Source organism: Excalfactoria chinensis, chromosome 1 (assembly GCF_039878825.1).
Source record: "Excalfactoria chinensis isolate bCotChi1 chromosome 1, bCotChi1.hap2, whole genome shotgun sequence".
NCBI classification, from domain to species: domain Eukaryota; kingdom Metazoa; phylum Chordata; class Aves; order Galliformes; family Phasianidae; genus Excalfactoria; species Excalfactoria chinensis.
Window position 1 is genome coordinate 57,005,849 of NC_092825.1, and position 21,213 is coordinate 57,027,061.

Below are 21,213 nucleotides of genomic sequence, written 5' to 3' on the forward strand. Positions count from 1 at the left end.
GTAGTAATACCAAGGAATAGTATTGCTTGGCACAGCTCATTCTGGTCTATGGAGGGAAATAAGACAGCTGGAACAGGTTGTGATTGTGATATTGGGATGGGTACGGGACCTTAGGGACTGGGCTGCTGAGGGAAGGGGGATGAGTGAACTCACTGCTGAGTCACAGACAGGCAGGGAAAAGTGGCAGGGGTGGAAGGAGGACATATGAGAGGATCGGAGAAATTAGGCTGGGAACACAGATAGAAATAGAAGGAAGAGAAGGGAGGGAGAGCTGCAATTTGGTGGTAGTACCAGCAAAAAATAAGGAGGACAAAGCTCGTTGAAGTAGTTCATTTCCACTGGGTGGGTAGAAGTTTGGAAGAAATGTGGCAGGAGGACAAAAGGAATCAAGACAAAAGCAAGAGCCAAAGAAAAACTTACGGGCAGGAAGCTGAATGGATGGCTATTTCTCACTGAATAGTGTTACACTGAGAACTCAAGTGCAGGGTAGTACCTCTGCTGGCCCAGGAGTAAAGCCCTGCATGTGCAAGGGAGCTCTTGGCCAAGAGTTTCCAAAAGGACTGCTGATTCCAGCTTCCTCTACCTCAGGCTGGGGCTGCCCCAATGCTCTTAGAAAATCAAGATCTTTCACAGTTTTAGGGCCTCACTCAAGCATCGACTCTTTTGCCCATTACCCACTTGTGAAAATCTTGGCCTACATTTAAGGGGAGGGAGGTGATGTGACTGAGATGCACAGGTGAAAGCAGGGTTTGTAGTAAAGGCCGTTCATGCAAAGATCAAAGAGTGACAGCAGTGATTCTGTGATTCTATGAACTGCCCTCAGCACAGATGTCCCTCTCGAAGGATATGAGAAGGGTGGGCTCCTTTATTGCCCAGTTTATAAACACAGGTGAAAGTGGAATACAAATTTTCAGTTACACTATAGTGCATAAAATTACAGGACAGGGGAGAATGATACTTGTGTAACTAGCTGAGATTAATTGTGATGAACTGTGATTGCAGCTCTTAGTGTTTGGCTTTCAGCTTTACCAGATCCAGCCTGTACATTCAGGTAAAGGTGTGGCTGCTGCACAGAGCTGCTAAGGGCACAGCTCTCCAGGAGAGAAGGGCTGTCTTCTGTGCTTGGCAGTGGCTCATGGGGCCAACCTGCTGGGTAGGTGGTAATGGTTGGAGATGTGCAGGGCTGAAACATGGTACCTAAGAGTGTTGCATCTTCTCCTGATGCCTTTCTTCAGTTTGGGCTATGTCCTATTGCTACCAACATGCAGGGCTCCTCACTTGATCTGCCATATCCCTTCCAATGAAGCATTTGCTAGCACTGCTTTATGCTACATCACTTGATCACCATCTGAGATTTGAATATGGTGGCAGGTGGGTCTCTGGGGTGAAGCATGAAGAATGGCTGCGTGCTATGGGATGTGCTGCGTAGGATCACATGGAAGTGCAAGATGAAGAGAAAAACAGTGAACCATCAGTATAAGCTCTCTAGAAACATCACCTCTGGTCGAGAGGCTACAGGATGCTCTTCTCTGAGAGCCTGGGCCAGAGTGTTGCATGATGGAGACAGTCAGTGATGTGATGCAGGGTCAGCCAGGGGGAAGAGAGGTGCTAGAGTTCCTCTGCTGGGTCTTCTTCTCGTGTGAAACCACTGCAGAGCTGGGGACAGTGAGCTGTGCCAGAGGGGCTGAAGGGACGGCATGGTGTAGGCAGCTACGGGGCAGGGCGAGGAGCTCCAGCTCTCCTCCTAGACGGCAGCGTCTGATCCCCTGCCATTCAGGGATGTCTTCAGCTGGAGGCCATTCTTCTGCACCTGCACATCCTGCCGGGGCTGCGTCATCTGCTGGAAACGCTGCTCAGGAACAAAGGGAGAGAGGGTGTCAGCTGAAGACTGGGATCCCCGGTCCCCAGCCTTGGGGTGACCCCAATGTCAGTGCGAGGGGATGATGACATGGCAGGGGATGCCCTTGCAGCATCACTCTGCTTCTGCTGCCAGGCCATGTGAGCCCCCCGCTTTGGTGCTGTGCAGAGCACTTCTACCTGAAGTGCAAGGATCACCTTCAGAACATAGGGAAACAGCTACCATGCAGTGCCAGCTGCTAACGGGAGGAAGGGAGAGCTGTAATGTCACAGACATCAGAGCAGAACCATTTTCCAAGCTTCCCCATTTTTGCAGCTAGGGTTTCCTGTGAAATGTCATTACCTGATTGCAGCGTGCTGACAGGTCACGGTCTGTGACTCTAATGTGGATCAGACCGGTCCACCTGCACAAACCTTTGCACCAGCAGTGATTCCCACCGCCCTAAACTGATCAAATGAAAACTGTAAAGAGCAGTAAAATGAAGCCAGAACCCAGGAAGGTACAGAGGGGCAAGTCATTACTGGAAGCGTGCAGACTGAGCATCGGGAGTGATGAATGCTTATGAGTCACTTTGTCTGCTGGAGTGGGACTGATGCTGCAAAAGAGAAGGCAGAGGAGGATAGAGCCCGACCTGAATAGGCATCACTAAGCCAGGAAGAAGCTCTTTGCAGCAAAGGGAAACGAGCTCCAGCTCTCCAGCACAGCTGAAGTGGCTGTTGCTGGGTGAATTCCCTGAAACGATCACTGAGCTGCTTCTGCCATTCATGGTCTTTTCTTTTCCCCTCACATTCATGCTCAGTAGGATCAAAATGACTTGTAATCTTCCCTGTCTGTCAAAACCACTTTATTCAGCATTGGCATCTAATTTCCCTCCAGCTTCAGCTCTATTACAAACTAATCCAGGATCTGTGCGTAGAAGAGGCCAAAAATTCTCTCCGTCTCTCTGGCACATGCAAGCACATACACAAAAACCTGCCTCCCTCCTGCTGCCATCTGCTGCTTCTCACTGGATCTATGAGCACCAGGAGCAGAAGCCCTCAGCCAGAAGTGCAGCTACTCCAGGAGGGCCACGGGCTGGCTTGGCTCCCCCAGATGCCAAGACACGTTGTCACATCCCTAACGGGAACAGGATTGGAAACCTGTCAGTTTGCTTGCCAGAATTCCCTTTTCCCCCTTTTCCAGCTCATATTATGAGAGGTTAAGAAGCCCTCTAGACATCTGAGAAAGGCTTTCCTAGCAGAACTGCAGCTGGCCCTCAACCCAGCATCACCCTAGTGGCTTGACATTATGTAGGTTCGAGTGCTGCAGAACCTCAAGGCTGCTCCCAAGACAAAAAGCAAGAATCAGAAACTGAACTCAAATGAGAGACCAGAAAGTGAAAGCCCATCTGAGACATCAGACCCAGGCAGATCTTGTAGCAGATCCCATCTAAATAGAGAGCTGGGAGGAAGGAAAGTCAAATCCACCTGTAACCTGACCTCAGAAGCAGTGGGCCCAAAGCTGATCTCAGCCCGGCAGCTCCAGCCAAAGCTTTTGGACTTAAACATTACTCAAAATATGACATCCATGAAGTAAACTGGCAGGGTTTAGATGGTGCCAGCTGGCTGTTGAAGGCAGGCTGGGAAAGTCATAAATCAGCAGCACCCCTGCAGTGACGGCTCGCACCTGTAGCTCACAGCAGACAGCATCAAGATGGGGACTTCTTGCACAGCGCTCTCAAGATTGAACATCAACACTGTAAATAAGATCTCAACAGCAATTACCATGTATGACATACAGAGATGCGTGATTCACTGCTGCATATAACCTTACTCAAATTAAGGATAAGAAATGTATTTTAAGCAAGATCAAAGAGTTGTAGGTATTTTGGGCTCTGTGCAGAATTCTGCCTTGCTTCTTATCCCCCTCATACCCTGACTGCTGTTTGCAAAGCATACGTCAAACGACGCTGTCTCCATCACTAGCAGGTTTTAGCCCTGAGTTATCTCAAGCTTCATGCTTGGAGGATGCTCATCTCTCTGCTGAGAGCTGCCAGGTAGCTGTGCTCACAGCCAGCAACCACTGGGAACTGAGATTTCTCTGTGTTACAAAAGCTTAAAGATTTCTTCTCTACAGAAGAGGAGTGGTGAAGCCATGCATACCTGACGGAGAGTCCCTGTTGAGGTGAAGAAGCTGTACAGCATGTATCCTGGGATCAGTACCATGGAGGACAGCGCCATGAGCCAACCAATTCCTTGTCCCCACGCAGGATAGATGTATTTTCCCAGTGTCAGAGGGGTCATTTCCACCACACTGAATAAGAACACACCCTTGGAAAAGAACACCAGTCATCGCAAGTGAGGATGTGCAAAATTAGAGAACATCCATTGATTTTTTTCCTTCATCACCCTCTTAGTGCCAAACAGTCCTACAGCAATCCAACAGCTCCTTGAATTATTTTAGGAGCATTCAGCCCATCGTCTCTTAATTCTCTATCATTTCCCCCCTGATTACCCTATGCTGAAAGCTGGAACTAGAATAGCCTTGATCTTCTTCACCAGACTGCTCAGACAAGCAGTGCCCTTGCAAGCAGTTCCTAACCAAGTTGACAGCATCTTCACAGCTGGCCTCAGGAACCTTTGACTTCCTATCACTGCCGTTCTCACACCATTCTTTGTACTGCCGCTGCTGGAAATGTGAGAACCGGCAAAAGCAAAATTGCTCCACCATCAGCTGTACTGTATTTGCTGGTGTCTTTTGCTCTGACAAGCCTATTAGGCACCAGAGCAGGAGCCACAGTGGCTGAGAATGTTCTCTTCTACCAATAACAGCTTTTAGAAAGTAAATGGTTTTTTTGTCTCTTGAAATCTCAGATAGAAGAATTGAAAGCATCACTTAGATTAAATAATTAACTCTGGAGACTTTCTTATGCACTGTTTCCAGCAGGTACTTTGCCCATCCCAGGTACCTGGCACTTATGGACAGACCGACAGTGGACTGAAAATGGAGGGTATCCCCTACAAACTTTCCAATCTAAGAGGCCCTTCTGGATCCGCTCTGGCAGATAGAATCCTTCTGTTCTTACCAGGCAGACAAGAGGAGTGAAAAATGCCCAGCAGATTTTCCACCAGATGCAGGGTTTGTAGCCAATCATTTCTTCGATGTTCCTGTAAAATCTGTTCACACCTAGAAGAAGAAAAGGCCATTGAGAAGAGTATCCCATCTCGGTGCTCCTGGGCTTCATATCTCCTCATGACAAAGCAAAGGCCAGCCACAGCAAGAAGGTGACAATGCTGTGGTGTCAGAGCTGTTATCTGGAGGGCCCAGGGATGGGGACACAAACACAGGGTCATTTTGCACGTTCTTGGTGTCTCAGGAGGAACCTGAAGGCAGGCCCGTAGGCACCTGCTAGTTAGTGCACAGGTTTTTGTGGTGGCCTGGAGAAGTGAGACGACAGCTTCCTGCTCCTGCTTTTCTGGAGTTATCAACCTCAGCTATTTTCAGTTGCAAATCTTTTCTTGCCTTCACTGTTGGATGCTTTTGAAAAATCTCACTTTGCCCGTGGAGATAAGAAAGAAACAAGGTCCTTTTTTTTGCTTACCATAACACCAAGAAATTGAGATGGTCTCAAAGAAGACAAGAAAGAGAAGACACATGCCACTGGCTGAGTAGTAATCAAACAGCTTGAAGACATAAATGCCACCCTGAGGAGACAAAGCCAGAGTCAAGGAGTTTAGTTATGGATTATGTTTGACAATATCAGCCAGCTGCTTGAATTGCTGCTATCTACATCTGCTGGCTCTAATGTTAATTTCTCCAGACAGGAGAGCAGGCGCTGCAATGTTTCCACTGGAATTGGGTTCCCAGCAGAAAAACTGGTGTGGAAGGCAATTAGCCAGCTTGTTTGGGTATGGCCAACGGTAAGTAGAGAAAGCAAGGATTTATGAGGCTATCTTACTTACCCCTGTTTTAGTTGGAGTCACCTAATTTAGTGCACTCTGCCCCAACCAGTTTTGCTGCTTTGCTCCTCACAAACCTACAGACCACTCAGTCCTATATTCACACACATAAGCCTTGGATTCAGCCCCAGAGGGCTCCAAGAGACTGGTCTTTTTGTTATCTTAACCCTCTGCACCAGGTGTTCCTTCAGCATGAGCTTTGCTGGCCTGAGCCCTTATTGCAAATAGCAAGAGAACACACCAGGCTGACTACAGGATGGCTGCAGCAACTATGGAGGCATCACTTGAGATGTGACAGCAGTGATAAGCCCATATGTCCAGAATTGGGATGGCTCCTACAGGTGCTGGCACTTCTCCTCAAGCCTTCAGTGCTACTGCGAAATGCATGGGTGACTGGACAGATGCCAGGAATGGACATACAAACATGGCTCTGTACCTGGGTGATATTGGAGAATCCAATGAGATAAGAGATGAAACAGACTATCGCAATGAAGATCTTCTTCCTGGCTCTCAGGATATGAGGATATTCATCCATCAGGGCAGTAACAAACCCCTCCACGGTGCAGAACTGCAGCAAAACACACACACCAAGGAAACATCTGTGAATGTCTTAGCCTGACATCAACCCAACCTACATTTAACCCCAGTGCTGACAGCCTCATTGCCTCTGTAGACAATAGAAAAGAAGGCTCTGCACAGAGCTGGCCTGAATCACATACTGAAAGTACCTCTCTCTCTTCACTGATTATACAGGGAATTAAAAACACTGAGCTTAGATGATGCCTAAAATTAGTTGAGCTACATCTCCACCTTTCCCTCCACTCAGACTCTCGAGGGCCACCCCACTGCTGCCCTGCTCCACAGCTCTGCCAGCCTCTCCATCGCCGCAACAGCTCTGCTTCTGGCACATGTACTCATCCATTCCCGGGTGTGCTCTTCTCAGCATATTGCAGCAGAGCTTGTGCTTTTCAGCAATCTAAAGCACTCATTATGTTGCTGTATCACCCACTGTCCAGTCCCACATGCAAGTACATAACAACAACATCGCTGACTACCTGCTCCTTGTGTTTATTTCCATTTATTCAAGCACTGCATTAAAATGCATGTAGTACATTAAAAGGCCATCCTCACAGCACGTGGTCTTCCTAGAGCTGTGCTGTACTAGGCACAGTGAGTTAATGCTGTCTGTGCCACGATCTGCCCTATAGCAAGTTGTGTATGTGTGTAGCGCATCCTTCTCTCCTATTTCCTCTTAAATTATGAGATTCACTTTCAGGTCTCACTCCTAGGAACCACAGGTAATGTACAGCTCTCAGAGAGCACATCTTGCCCATAGGAAAACCACTGGGAAGTTGATGAGAGCAGCCCCTGTTTTCCCCAGTCACCCTCTGTGAACATACAAACCAGTGCAATGGCAGCGAAGATGGATGTTGGGGACTTCTCTGTCCCCCAGGAGAATGCTGTAGAAAGTGGGGGCATTTTTAGATTCAGATTTGAGACAAGAAGAAAGAAAACAATCAATAGAGGTGAAGGTAGAGGTACAGAGACTACAGAGTCCCTAGACTAGGCAGGGATGGTAGAGGAGCTCACATCCCTTTGGCTTGTAGGGTACAGAGAGAGGCAAAGAGTAATATTCCTGCCTGGGGTTTTATCTCCACATGCTGCATTGTGGAAAGCTGCATCCCAGAGAGCCCAAGCTCAGTTGCTTTGTTTAGAATTTGTAATGAGTTCAGCCTTTTATGTCGGACACAAGTGCTATTAAAGCATCCCTTGCCATTAGAGCATGGGTTAATCTGTCTTTATACTCATTGTCAGCAAGCTCTTCACCCCGTCCCACTCAGCTCACTGTCTACAAGAGTCAGGACAGAGCTGGCACCACTGTGTGAAGCACCAGCATGACAAAACCAACCATGTCCAAAGCTATTCCTTCTGCATGGATGCACGGCTAGCACCAGGTACTGGGCAAGTCAGGGAGGGACAAGGGCTGGGAGGGCATAAGGGGCCTCCAGCATGTAATGGGTAGAACGGGGAACCAAGCAGTGCCATACTGGTTTTTCTAGCCCTAAAACAGAACTTCATACCGTTCATTGGAAATGACCTCCTGTCAGCCTCAGGCTGCAGAGGTGATGCAGCTACAGGGGCTAGAGGGACTCTACATACAGCCTTGAGACTGCAAGTCCATGTGTGGCCCAGGGTCTTACTTTCCTAGCCCACATACCTAACCTTTGGCACTCCCCAGGATAAGCAGGCAGCTGGGTGAAAGCGTGCTGCTTTTGGGAGTAAGAAGAGCCTCTGATTTTTGGGCCACGATAACATTTTTCTCCTAAAGGTTTTACTTCCAGTCATTTCTCTCTTTTTCCCTTCTTGGTGCTTAATCACCATCACGAACTTCTGGGTTGAATGACCTGGAGTTGGCAGTCTCTTGCCCATCCTCACAGTGCCAGGGGTGTGTTATTCTTCTTTGGCCATACTAACCAGAAGGTGATTCCTGACCTGAGCAGGATCAGGACCAGGACCTAAGAGCAAGTTAACCACAGCTGCCAGATATGCAGATTTGGTTTCACTGCTCTCAGCCACAAATCCTGATGAATAACCTGCAAGAGGAGGTCTCGCAAAGGACAGATGCAGGCTTGTAGTCACAAGGCTTGCCAGCTCCCTTGGGGAGAAAAAACGCCTGACCTGGAAACTGGTAGGTTAAAAGAAAGCATTAGCATGTTATGCAAGAGGGTCTAGACGCAAGAGAGCTAAAGCCAGAGTGGATCAGAGGCAGAGCAAACATTAAGGACCATGAGCAGCAAGTGGGGGCATAGGAGGGAGGTGCATATATCAATGTAGGTCACTGCTCGCATTCAAGGCACTGCAGAGGAGATGAGCGTGATGGCAGAGAGGCAGAAGGAGCTGCACTGCTGAGTGCAGTGCAGGGAATGGGTCTCATCTGCAAACACAGACCTCAGCAAGGGACCTTCTCTTGCTGTCTGGGCTCCCATACCCCTCTGGCCCCATGCCTGGAGGGCAGCGAGGGTCCCTGCTGTGCCCTAATGAAAGCAGCTGTTCTTCATCTGCAAGTGCCACAAACAGTATTTAAAACAAGCACATATCAAAACTGTCCTTCTTTTTAAAATGGATACTTCAAAACGCATGTGTAATTGCAGCTCTTGTGTGTGCGTTGTTTTATACACCTAAGCTGCCATTCTGTAAATCGTGTGATTGACTCAGAGTGCCACCATGCATGCAGAAACTTCCTTCCCATCTATTTATCTGCCCTTCTTTAAAAGCTTGCTTTCCATTTGGTGCCTCCTTCCCCCGCTCCTCCTCCAGGCAGCAATAGCCCCCCACAGACCGCCCGCCCTCCGAGACCGGTTGGCGGAGGGACCTGGAGAATATCAAGTGGTATTTGAGAAGCAAATGCAGCAAATAAATTCAACACAGTGCTTGGAGGGCTTATTGTCATGTCTCAAACTATTTACTGGAGCTGAGTGAATAATCCATGGAGAGCGGGTGTTATTTTATTTATTATTATTATATTTTTTTTCTGCAAATGGAGCTTCTTTTGAAACGTTCAGTCATTATTTGAAATTATTTGCCAAATAATGTCTGTGGTAATGCAGCTGAAAGCTCCAGGATGTGCTTCTGTGGGAGCGTGCTGTAACTGAAAAGCAGGTATGGTTGATTGTATTTTTCGTGGAAACCAGGTATGACAGGTCAAGGATATGCCTGAGTCTGATCAGGAATTAGATTTGGGTTTATGAAGGCTGTGTGTAACACAGGAGAGAGTCCATTTTGTTCTAAGGCTTTGCAAGGAGTGACTGTGCTGCCACAGGAAAGGATGCAACAGACCAAGCACACACTTTTGAAGGAGCCTTTGGTTGGACCCTCTGCTCCAGAGGGGCTGCCCCACCGGGTAGCTACATTTATGCTAAATTATCAGATTAAAAGCATATCATCACTTGTTAATAATAATAATAATAATAATAATAATAATAATAATAATAATAATAATAATAATAATAATAATAATAATATACAGAGCCCATACTATTTTGTTTTACAAGACTTTCCCGAGTTCCTTCCTCTGGTTTCTTTCCACCTGCTCTCTGTGAAGCCAGCCCAGGAGCTCAAACAGCAGAGCACTTCACCTCTGCTCAGGACTACGCTAGTTATTAAAAACAGTGCCAAAACACTGCACCAAACCACTGTTCCCACTGCTTTAGATGCTGCATTGCTGCTTTTCTCAGTGCAACCTGACAGTGCCAAGGTAGCGATATGGTCTGATGGGAGGCTGGTATATGCTGGGAACTTTCTACTCCAGTCTGCAACACTAAGCCAAAGTAATGGCATTCTCTTACTGTGCCTCACAGGAAATGCGGGTTGGTGAAGGTGCACCATGACACCTTAGAAAATCCAAAGCATCCCAAATTAGCTTCTCACAAAATACCAATGATTGCGGTGTCCACAAACTCTTATTATGTAGACACAAAATGTAGCAGTTAATACTGATTTCCCTTATTTCACATTCCTATTTCTAGAAAAACAGCTAACATCTTACTGGGAAAAACAAACAGACAAAAAAACCAAAGTAATTGCTTGAAATATATATATATTTTCCTTTCTCTCATTTTCCCTGCCCCAAAGCATTTTGGCAGGTCTTATTTCCCACTAGTTCCATTTAGAGCTTGTGTGCTACTACTGGGCAGCTCAATTGCCAGAGCCATCCAGCAAGATTAGGACACACTGCATCCATGCAGCAGCACTAACACTTCTCTGGGGGCCCCAAACTGTTCTGAATGGAGAACAGCTTTCCAAAGATCCTTCTGCAGGGAAGCGGTGATCTTCTCATAAGGCTGACTGGTCAGATACCACCCCACTGCGAGGTTGAAAAATATCTTTGTATGTTACCCCACTTTGTCTGTAGGATGTCTCACCTGACTATCCAGGCCCAGCATCATCAGCATAGAGAAGAAGAGGATCGACCAGAGCGGAGACAGGGGTAGCTGGGTGACGACCTGTGGGTAGGCAAGAAAAGCCAGTCCAGGGCCTGTAGAAGTGAAACAAGAGACAAATCCACATTTATATAGTATTTGGTGGAAAGTCATAGTGATGTGCAATGGTGAACAGGAACAGTGATGGCAGGCAGAAACTGCAGAAGTTAGTACAAGAGATGTTACCCATGACACACTAACCATGGTGGGTGCACAGGGGCGGGATGGGAGGCAGCAGTGACTGGAGACATGCTTTGCCTTTTCTCCTCCTGCCAGCAAAAGTCATCAAATCACTGTTATTTCCAGAAAGCAAACAAAATATTTCACTGCAGCTAAAGCTCGTAAAACCTCACCACTGAAAGTAGGTGGACATTAAAAGGAGGCAGGAATGCTCCATGCAGCAGGAATTGGTGCGCAGTGAATAGTCTGGTGCTTCAGACTGGTCTTGGGCAGAAGGCATACAAAGATGACTGTGTGCTTGGTCATGAAGAGAAAAGGCCTGGAAGCATCCCACACTCATGGACAAATTGCTCTAAAAAGGCTGCTGTTGCATTTGTAACTGGGTTTGCTATTTTGGGTGACTCCTGGAAACTTCCCGTGGTGAATCTTCAAGTGTGTGGAGGGACACTGGCTACACCGATACACAAACTATCATTGTACCAGAGCCAGAGAATCTGGCCCTTTACATATGCACAACATATAAAGGTTTCCCAGGAAAATACTAAGATCTGACTCCTGCACTGTAACTCAAGGACAACTCCTGAATAACAATGCAGAGAGATACAAACCTTAAGAGGTGATGCTGGGGGATCAGGGAAAGAAAAGACATTCTGGGTCTTACTGGCACTGCTGCCATATTTGCTCACCTGAGGAGGCCAGTTCTGAAATCGACTTCTTTGTGATGTGTGACATGAAGCCAACGATAGAGAAAATAACAAATCCAGCAAATATGCTTGTGGTGGAGTTTATACAGCAGACAATGATGGAGTCTCTGAAAGAGAGAAAGGAAGTAAAGAAGCCACTTTCAAATCCCTACCAAATAGATGAGGAACAAAGGGTGGGCAAAGAGAAGACTAAGTCTTCCCTACTAGGGAGGTGGCAGCGCACCCCTTAGCTGCTTAGTGACAGAGGGGGACAGCAAAGGCCAGGCACCCAGACTTGCTGTGATGCCTCTATCCGTGCAAGCATTCAGGGCAGTAGCAGAGGGGGGCTCTGCTGGCCACGTGATTTTGGTCACAATGCGTGATTCTCTGCTGCTCCCACCACAAAAACCCAACAGAGCCAGGAAAGCCCAACAGACCTGTAGACGTTGTTGTGAAAAGTGTTGTAGCTCCCCAGTGCAATCAGGGACCCCAGCCCCAGGCCATAGGAGAAGAAGATCTGTGTGGCTGCATCCATCCAGACCTGAAGAAAAGGAGCACACTTTGTGTCTGTACTCCACCACGCAGTCAGTTTGGTGAACTCAGCTCACCATTACCCTGTCTAGTCTATCTCTCCCTCCCTGCAGGGACTGGTGACAAAGGTTCAATGTGGGCTACAGGACTGGGGGCTCAGCCATGAGGCATTCCCAACCCAGAGGGGAGGTTTCTTTGCTGAGGTAATTTCTCATCCCTCGTGGACAATATCACCTGATTACAACAGAGACGCTTCATGGCTTTCCACCCATAAGCAACCTGAATTTTGTCTCAAGCTGTGAGGGTAATGACCACCTGAGTGGGGAGATATTTCTTTTCAGTATTAGTCCTCTCTTCAAATATTAAAGGAAACACTGATGTGGAGATAGCCGGGTGTCAGGACTACCAGCAGGACAGCTAAAGCCAGGCAACCAACCTCGGAGTCAGAGAGCTTCTTGAAGTCAGGTGTGAGGTAGAAGAGGATGCCCTCCTTGGCCCCAGGCAGTGTGACTCCCCGAAAGAAGAGGATGAACAGCATGAAGTAGGGGTAGGTGGCTGAGAAATACACCACCTACAAGAGACACCATGGGAAAGATACACTTAGTAGTTCCTGTCCATGGTGGCACTGCAGCCACTGTGTGCTCCCCACCTCCTTCGAGGGGGAATAAGGTCCAAAAGCACTTCTGCTCATGGCTGAGCCTGAAATCATGGAGAGAGCAGGCTGCACAGCCCCCAAAGGGAAGAAATTGATCAATATCCTCCTTGTGTTTTCCACCTCCCACTCCTATGCAAGTAACATTTCTGTCTGTTTCTCTCTGCCAAAGACAAGCAAGGATGCACTAATAGCAAAAGCAGCAGGCAGAATTCTAGATGGATTGCCCAAAGACAAGGGGATTGCAGAAGGATAAATTTAGTCCACAGAAGTAATCCCTTTAAGTCATCGCATCCTTATTTTGCAGTGCTAAAGCCAGCGTTCCACTAGTCCAATGCATCAAGAAACATTAGCTCTCTTGACTCCAACTCTTCAGAGAATTGCAAGCGTGTGCTATCACTCAACGGGTAATGGCAGTCACTGGGCCTTTGCTATGACTGTGTAGCAAAACACCACCTGAGAACCCCTAGGGCTGTAAGCAGTTGAAGTGACCTCCCTCTGAAGTGCTTCTTTCTGATCTTCGCTGTAGATTATTCCTTTCATAATGCTGTCCCTCTAACATCATGCTGCGCTCTAAATAACACACCTCAGTTTTTCAGCATTGCCATTTCAATAAACTAAGCAATTGCCTCTCAACTGTGCTGGTCTGAAATGCTACACAGTGAATAATCATATGCTTCTGATCCATAGGTATCTCACCAATATCTAAAGGGTAGCAGAAAAAAATTCTAAAGAGATGGTGAGTGCTTTGCAACCCACAGCATTTCAAGAGACACTGTTTTCGTAGGGAGGAGCCCAGAATAGACCTCATCATGTTAGAGAACTCTCCTGATGTGGGTTAATGTAAGTCGTCTCTGGAAATCTCTTCCCCAGATCTTCGGAGAGACCAAGAACATGGACCTGCGACTTTGTGGGGAAGAATTATTCTCTATGCTTAGACTGAAAGTTATTGTGAACATAGTAGCAATTTTTACAGCCGTGCAAGGTAAATGTCAAGAATTTAATAGCATCTACTGCAATTCAGCCTTGAAGCACCATAACGTTAGTTACAGACACTCAGACTAAATTGAGTCTGGAGGACATTTTGACAGCATCGAACCACCCATTCCTCACACCATACCTTGCCTGTCCACTCCACACCCTTCCAGATGGAGAAGTAGACCAACAGCCAGGCCAGGGCCAGTGTGCCAGCCAGGGGCCAGCGGATGGAGCCAGGCTCACCCAGGCCCCCGGACATCTGGTGCATGTTCCTCCTGGGGTGGGAGAGGTTGTGTTAAAGGGAAGTCTGACCCCTGGGGGTATAATGATTGGAGATCTCAGTGGTGGCTGGAGAGTGAAGGGACAGATGCAGACATGCACAAGAGCCCACAAGACCTAGAGGACCTGTGGTACGTGGTGAGGGGCTAAGGGAAGGAGGACAGATGCAGCGAGGCCATTATTCTCCATTCATCTGACATGCAACTGCACAGTGCTCCCCATCCTATGCCCACCCCTGCTAGCAGACAGTTTTCCAAGGTCAGGATTTGATAGGGAGGGCAGCAGCCCCAATGGACAGGCGGGATGGCTGCAGTGGGGAGAAACCTGGTGTAGGCAGGCTGTGACGTACTCCCAGAACTCGGTGACAGCGCTGGTGAGGTTGGTGGTGTCATCAAGGGAGTAGTTGGAGAAGCAGCGCTCAGTATTCCAGGTGTTCCCACAGCTCTGCCACGGTAGGTCCTGGGGACATGGCTGTCATTAACATCACGTCTCCAGCAAGGAGTGAAACCTGTCTTCTTTTTAAACTACAGACACAGGGTTTGGTTTTTTTTTGCAAAGGGGGTGGGCAGCTCATCTGGATAGGCAGAAGCCTTGCAGCAAAAGGCATAAAATGGTTTTCCAAAATAATAATAAAGCATGAAGCAGACTTTTCCAGGAAATTATATCAAGAACATGATTAGGGCAATGTCATAGCTCTAATAAAATGTAGCAATTCCCTGGATAGTAAGCTATTTCCAATTAACTGTTGGTAATTAATAGCTACTAATTAAAATAGCTACCAAGGGATATTGTGTTTATTATCACTGTGGCTTTTGGCTAGTTTCACAAAACAAGTGGTTGGAGTTTTCTACACAAAGAACAAACACTGATTTATTCCTTATCTCCCACTCATACCAAGCCCCAACATGTGAAGAGCAATGTAGTATTGCAAATTGGAGGCTAAAATTCTGTCTATATGAACGAACTATTGCAACATAAGCTTGGGAGTAAATATAAAGCACTGTAGCTATTTCAGGTCATCTCCTCCCCTGATTTTAAGCATTACAGAGGAGTTCCTGGATGTTTTTATGCTGTGGCTAACATCACGGTAACAGTGCAGTGCTGCAGATTGAACACAGTCAGCTCTGGAGCTGCAAGCAATGAGGCCTCAGCATCACGGGCTGTATGAGAACACAGGCAGCTTGGCTGTGCCCCATCATGCCATGCATAAGCAGCTCAGATACATCCCTGCACAGCAGTCTTGTTTCCCAAGCACAGAGAAAGCACGACCAAGACATGTAGATGGATGCAGAAGAGCTATTCTGGATGATTTCCCTTTGTTGATAAGGCCTTGGGCTCCAGTTTGACAAAGTCTTTGAGAATGTTTGCATCCTTTCCTGCCCAAATGTGAACACAGTCTCTTTTTAAGATATTATCTGTGTTTTAAGTGCTCTGTGGCATCAGACCCTGCAAGGAGCACACTTTCTGCAGAAGGGCTGTGGAGGGACAGAAATGAATGCTCCAGTGCCACCCCCCCACCCCTACCCCCCCTTAAGCTATTTGCATCTATCCTGTGATTCTGCTGTGAAGGAAATGCAGCGGCTCAAGCAGAGCCACAGAGCAGCCTTTCAACCAAGTGTCTTGCACGTCAGAGATGCAGCACAGCTCTTCTAGGAGGGGCGGGCATGGGGACGTTTTGTTGCTGCTCTATTTCCTCTGGATCTCAGATGATAGAAGCTGCAGCAGGCAAGATGGGTTCCGTTTGGGTTCAAAATACCCCTACACAGATTTAGGAGGGGCAGAGAACAGAAGGCAGCCAAGCTCTATAACTGGCAACTTTCATTATCTTTCTGGAGAAAGCAAAGGCTGTGAGCCAACACCTGGAGCTGCTCGTGGAGACAACAACACTGTCACCAACCTGATCTGTGGCACCTGAACAAACCAAAGCTGCATCCTAAGATGCATCTTCATGGTGTGATAAACTGTTCCCCAGAAAGCAGAGAGTAAGGACTGCACAGCCCATGCCATGCCATAGAAGTATGTGACTCACCGCAGTGAAAGAGTTGAAGAGATAGTAGAGAGACCAAGCGATGATGACAATATAGTAAATGTTCAGCCAGAAGGAGAGAACCACAGCTGCCAGCCCCACTCCTGTGAAAGAAGACAGAGAGCAGCATCAGTCTAGGTCTCAGTGCCCTGGTGAGATCCTAGACATTACAGAAAGCTTTGTGGCAGAGCCAGAAAAAAAAACCAAGGTGATTTATCCATGTGGCACATGGCACAGATACATTGCTCCTTATAAGCAGGATCTGATCACTTCCCCAGATTTTAAGGGTTAAGGACAGGGTTCAAAAAGCCCAAGTTGCTCCCCACCTCAGTCCCCAAGGCTTTGCTTCCCAAACCATTGGAGGCTCTTTGTAGGTGCGTCATCACCTTTGCCAACTTACAGCACAGTACCTTTAAACATGGGTGCTAATTTCCAGACTCCCAGTCCGCCCACAGAGGTGTACTGGCCAAGAGCAGTTTCCAGCAGGAAGAGGGGGATCCCAGCAAACACCAGCGTCAGGAAATAAGGAATGAGGAAAGCCCCTGAAAGAAGAAGCAGCGTTACCAGACGGCTCCCTGTTTCTCCATCAGCACCCGTGTGACAATGAGCAAACTTGCTCAGAGTTGACTGTTTGCAACTGGGCTTGATGCGTTCAGAAAGTCTCCCACTGAGATCACCACTGCCTTCCCCTTCTGTGTTCATACCACTGTGGATATTTATCTTTCATATAAACATAAATACATACACCATAACTAGTGAAATCAGCCTCACTTATTTGATAGATACTTGGGTGCTGCTAAATCCAATATGACAACAAAACCAAACACTCAGGTGCTGACACTGGTAGCTTGCTCTCATTGAAGTTCTGTCTTACTTACAGAAGTGCTTTCACATTGAGAAAATGGACACAGTAATATCTGGCACTGGCACTGCTTTCTCTGCTCACAGCTGTTTCAGTCCTTTAGGGAATCTATGACAAAAACCTGATTTGCTCTTACTACAGTCCTGTATACCTCCCCACTCTTTCTCTACGATTTATCCTTAAAGTTACCAGTGAAAACATTATTTCTATGGACTTTATTATTAGTATGGACCCTATGGAAGTCTTCTTGTCACTAGAAATATAGCCATCCAGCAGGAAGATTACTTGCACCCCAGTATGAGAAGAAGCAACACAATAGACAAGCCTCGCCATGTGATTTAAAGGCCGTACGAGTTCAGGTCACTTTGACTTCCAGGACTCGGCACAGAGCTCATTTTCCAGCTGCCTGGTGCATGTGCTGGAGTCTGTCATTGTCCCTGAGGAGAACTAAGTCTTGCAGAAGATCCTGGCAGGGGGAAGAGGAGATATTCTATTTGTGCAGCAGCAGCTGGCCAGGTACAGGGTAGCACTGATGTCTGCACCATCCGGAGGGCCCAGCTGTCAGCCCAAGTCTTCTTCTCCAGGTATTAGAGGGGAAGCAAGCATAGAGGCAGCCAGCAGAGCTGCCTTGCAGATCCCAGCCGAGTTCCCCCAGCTGCTCTCTGTGGGTAGGAAAGCATCAAGGCTGTGGCAGCTGCTGGCTTGGGGGCACCCAGCTGAGGACGCCTGTGTGTCAAGCAGGGGATGAACCCAGCTGGGAGAGGCAGGTACCAGAACCCAGCACGGGACTCACTGGGAGCTGCTGTGCTGAGGAGCTGGCAGTGGGTGGTGGGGAGAAAATATGCTGTGGGCCTGCAGTTCAGTGTCCATAAGTTTGAATTGCAAGCTGGCATACAACCCCAGACTCTCACCTCCAACAGCAGCCCGGCGAAGGAGAGCCAACAGCTATGAGGGCAGCAGCTGGAGAGACTGCCCATGCAGCATCCTGCCTATGGGCCAGGTTCAGCCCCAGGGCTTGTGAGGAAGCCAGAGGCCATGGATGCTACTGAGCTTGGTGAGGACACAGCGCTTGGCTGGCTTCCGTGCAAGCAGCTAATGAAATCTGGCCACTCCCCTGATGGATTTGCATTTTTCATCCACAGCAAGCCAGAAAAGATTTGTGAAAGGTATTATTAGGCTATCAAGAAAAACAAAAACACAACAAACCCAAAACTCATAAACCCAGGTAATCTATCCTGACTTAACCAAAAGTCCTCTGGAACAGGGGTAAACCTACCAGCCAGGCTGCAGTATGGCCTTGAGCTGAGGGTTATCAGCAGTAGTGGTGCTGCCCTGGAGGGCCAGGTCCCTCAGCAATCTCTATGAACATACCCAGAGCTGCACTGCCAGCTGTGACATTGGTTCAGAATTGAGTACCTAAAATCTGTGTGCCTGGCCTCACATCCTTCTGCAGTTTTCAGCTTTTACACTGAACAGTGAGGTATAGCAGTCTTAAACCAGCAAACACTGCCCACGGATAAGGAGCTGAGCATTGCAAGCTGCTACGTGCCTTTTCTTGGCATCTCAAAGTGCAAATGAGAAGTGTGTGATGCTTATTTAAAGCAACGTTCCTCTCAAGTTATTCAAGCTCAGGATCTGATAGACAATTTTTAGCACTTTCTGAGGCACATTTAGAGTCAGCTTGGAGTCTAGCAAATTCCTGTTGACATCAGAAGGGCAGCACAGGGCTGAGTGTTAGTCATTGCTGGGCACATGCATCTATCAGCACACAGAGCCAGTGGGGAGTCAAGCATTTCTTGGGGGTGATGCCTGCTCTGTGCAACGGATGGTGCTCATGGAGGGCTGCAGTACCCGGGGCAAATATCCCCTAACTACACTCCTGATTACAACGCAGAGCAAGTGAGCCATGAGCTGATACAATGTGATGGCAGTAAGCAAGGCCACGGTATTTCCATTCAGTCCAATTGGCCTGTGCGTAATGGAAGCAGCCCACAGCCCACGCCCCGTGCAGTTCACATGCGGGATGCTAAAATTAGCATCCCACCCTCTGCCTGCTCCGCTGGGGCCGTGCCAGGAGCTGCCATCAGATGCAGCACGACCCTTCTTTGCTGCTCCCCACTGGCAGCCAGTGACGCTTGTGTGCGTCACTTCTGTCCCTTACAGGCATCAGATGCTCACTGCTTCTTATTGCTGGCTGTGGGAACAGACAGAGCAGGCCAGGGTAAGGGGAACAAGGGGTGTAGGCTGCCACCAGCTGCACAGCCCAGCATGTGAGGTAGGGATGAGAGCAGGGGTACTAGTTCCCCTATTACACCTGTCTAGCTTTTTTGCTGGCAGCCAGCTGGTCCCTTGGTGTGCCTGCAGCTGCCAGGTCAGAAATTACCCCCTGTGCCATTACTAATACTAATTACAGCATTTCACACCTCCGCAGCACAGTCCCTCTTAGGATCTCAGCTGGTTTTATAAATAGGATTGAATTTATCTCAAATAAATCTCTCCTCTAATTATAGGTATCACCATCCCCACCTTTAAATGTGAAGAGATAGGCAGCATGGATGCAGTGTGTCTGATATTGTGCAGCCAACGCAGAGCAGAGGATGGGCTAAATCTGAGCACATGTGGGTACTGGCTCGAGGTATGGGTGCTGGAGTCTGGCTGGATAAGTTCAGGAAACCTGCATCAAAGCTCTGAAAATGGCAGGGAGGGACAGCATGGGTGAGCTGAAGAGATGAGAAACAGCCATGATAGCCACAGAAGAAGTAGGTTTTGAAGATGAAACTTGAGGGAAGAGGAAAAGGTGTGGAGAAACTAAGTATGAATAGGAGGCCCTCAGAGCCGCATGAATGAATATGACCCTTGTGTTGGAAAAGTGTTGTTTTTTTTTCCAGCATGGTGGAAATATTCATTCATGCTTAATGATCTTTTCCAATCTTAATGATTCTATGATTCCATGACGGGAACTCTGGGAAGGGGAGAGCTAAGAGGAAAGTAATCGCCAGCACAAGAAGGCTGACATGACAATAAAATTATACTTACAGCCTGAAAGGTGGGATGAAGGAATTTGGACTTGTGGGGAACTCTGAGGAATAGCTCAAGGAGGTAAGTAGCATGTTAAGGAGGAAGGGGAGGTTATTTTACTAGTAGGATAAAACACAGAGGCAGATGTGGGGGAGAAGCGCTGTCTGCTTTGTTGATGTCAGAACATCACATATTCCCCCCTACAAAAGCATCTTTGTGATGACACCGAAGAAACAGCATCATTTTACAAAGAAAAGCACAAGGGTGTGTTTTATGACTTGATCCAGTTCATACAGAAAGTCTGAAGCTGGGGAGGGAGCTGGCCTTCTAGCTCTCTTGATTTCTAGCCCAGCACTGTTTCCATCTGCCCATTAGCCACTTGCACAGACCTACACAATCCAGAGCCTGTCCAGGGTACAGTGCTACTCGAAAGTGAGCAAAGGCACTGTATGTTTCTCTTACTGCAATGCTATAACATGATGGAAAACACATCAGTAATAGTGAGGAGGCAAAGTCACAGACTGCAGCAAATGAGGACAAGCCCAAATGCAGCAGCCACAGGCAGAGAAATGAAGGAAGAAAGTTTGCTTATCTTTGGAAGGCCTCAAACAGGGGGCTCCACCCCCTTCAGTCATTCAGGTGCACTGCATGTACCTGAGTTCCCCTGGGTTGGCCCTGCCTTCCCATCAGGTGCTGAATCACTGTTTCAAGCCACGACTTAGCATTTCTACTACACTCACCTCCTCCATTCTTGCCACAGAGATACGGAAAGCGCCAGACGTTGCCCAGCCCAATGGCATAGCCCACACAGGACAGCAGGAAGTCAAACCTCCCCTTCCAAGACCCCCTGTCTGGGATCTTCTTTTTCTTGGTGCTTGGAGCCTCGGGGGCGATGGGCTCCGGCTCTTCCAAGGCTGCCTGCTTCACCTCGGAGGGAGAGCTCAGCTCCACAGAGGGGTTGTCCATCTTGCCCATGGCGACTCAGACGTATGGCTGCTCTTGCTCAGGGGCTGGGAGAGCAGAAAAGGCAGCCTTGGCCCTGGTCAAACTCAGATGAAACTGGAAATGCTGGGCAAACCTCCTGATGAGAAAGCAGAGAAAGAAATCACCCTGTGTCAGTGTCTCACGTTCAGGGTAGGGCCTCATTTGGCTGAAATGGACTCACTGGATAGACTCATGCACAGTAGAGTAGTTTCCCTGCTTTCCCCAGAGGTAAAACGTAGGGTTAT

The 21,213-nt window shown here is 47.9% G+C and overlaps 1 protein-coding gene across 1 annotated transcript; it reads right to left on the reverse strand.

Moving 5' to 3' along the window:
• Nucleotides 1-1,744: 1,744 nt before the first annotated feature.
• LOC140247440 (sodium- and chloride-dependent GABA transporter 1-like) lies at nt 1,745-20,959 on the reverse strand. Its single transcript, XM_072327132.1, has 14 exons — nt 20,725-20,959; nt 16,515-16,646; nt 16,108-16,208; nt 14,428-14,537; nt 13,942-14,074; nt 12,606-12,740; nt 12,076-12,179; nt 11,642-11,766; nt 10,719-10,831; nt 6,233-6,364; nt 5,439-5,541; nt 4,923-5,023; nt 4,000-4,167; nt 1,745-1,849 (listed from the first exon to the last, which is right to left on the reverse strand). The coding sequence occupies exons 1-14, from the start codon at nt 20,957-20,959 to the stop codon at nt 1,745-1,747; spliced, it is 1,797 nt and encodes a 598-aa protein (XP_072183233.1).
• Between the last annotated feature and the right edge of the window lie 254 nt (nt 20,960-21,213).

Bases quoted from the DNA above. Each gene is read 5' to 3' on its own strand.
- LOC140247440 (XM_072327132.1), bottom strand. From the start codon at position 20,959: ATGGGCAAGATGGACAACCCCTCTGTGGAGCTGAGCTCTCCCTCCGAG. The intron at 11,767-12,075 runs GTCTGTTGGGCT...TCTCTCTTTCAG, and splicing joins TTTCACAACAACGTCTACAG to AGACTCCATCATTGTCTGCT. The intron at 1,850-3,999 runs GTATGCATGGCT...GTTCCTGAGCAG, and splicing joins CAACAGGGACTCTCCGTCAG to CGTTTCCAGCAGATGACGCA.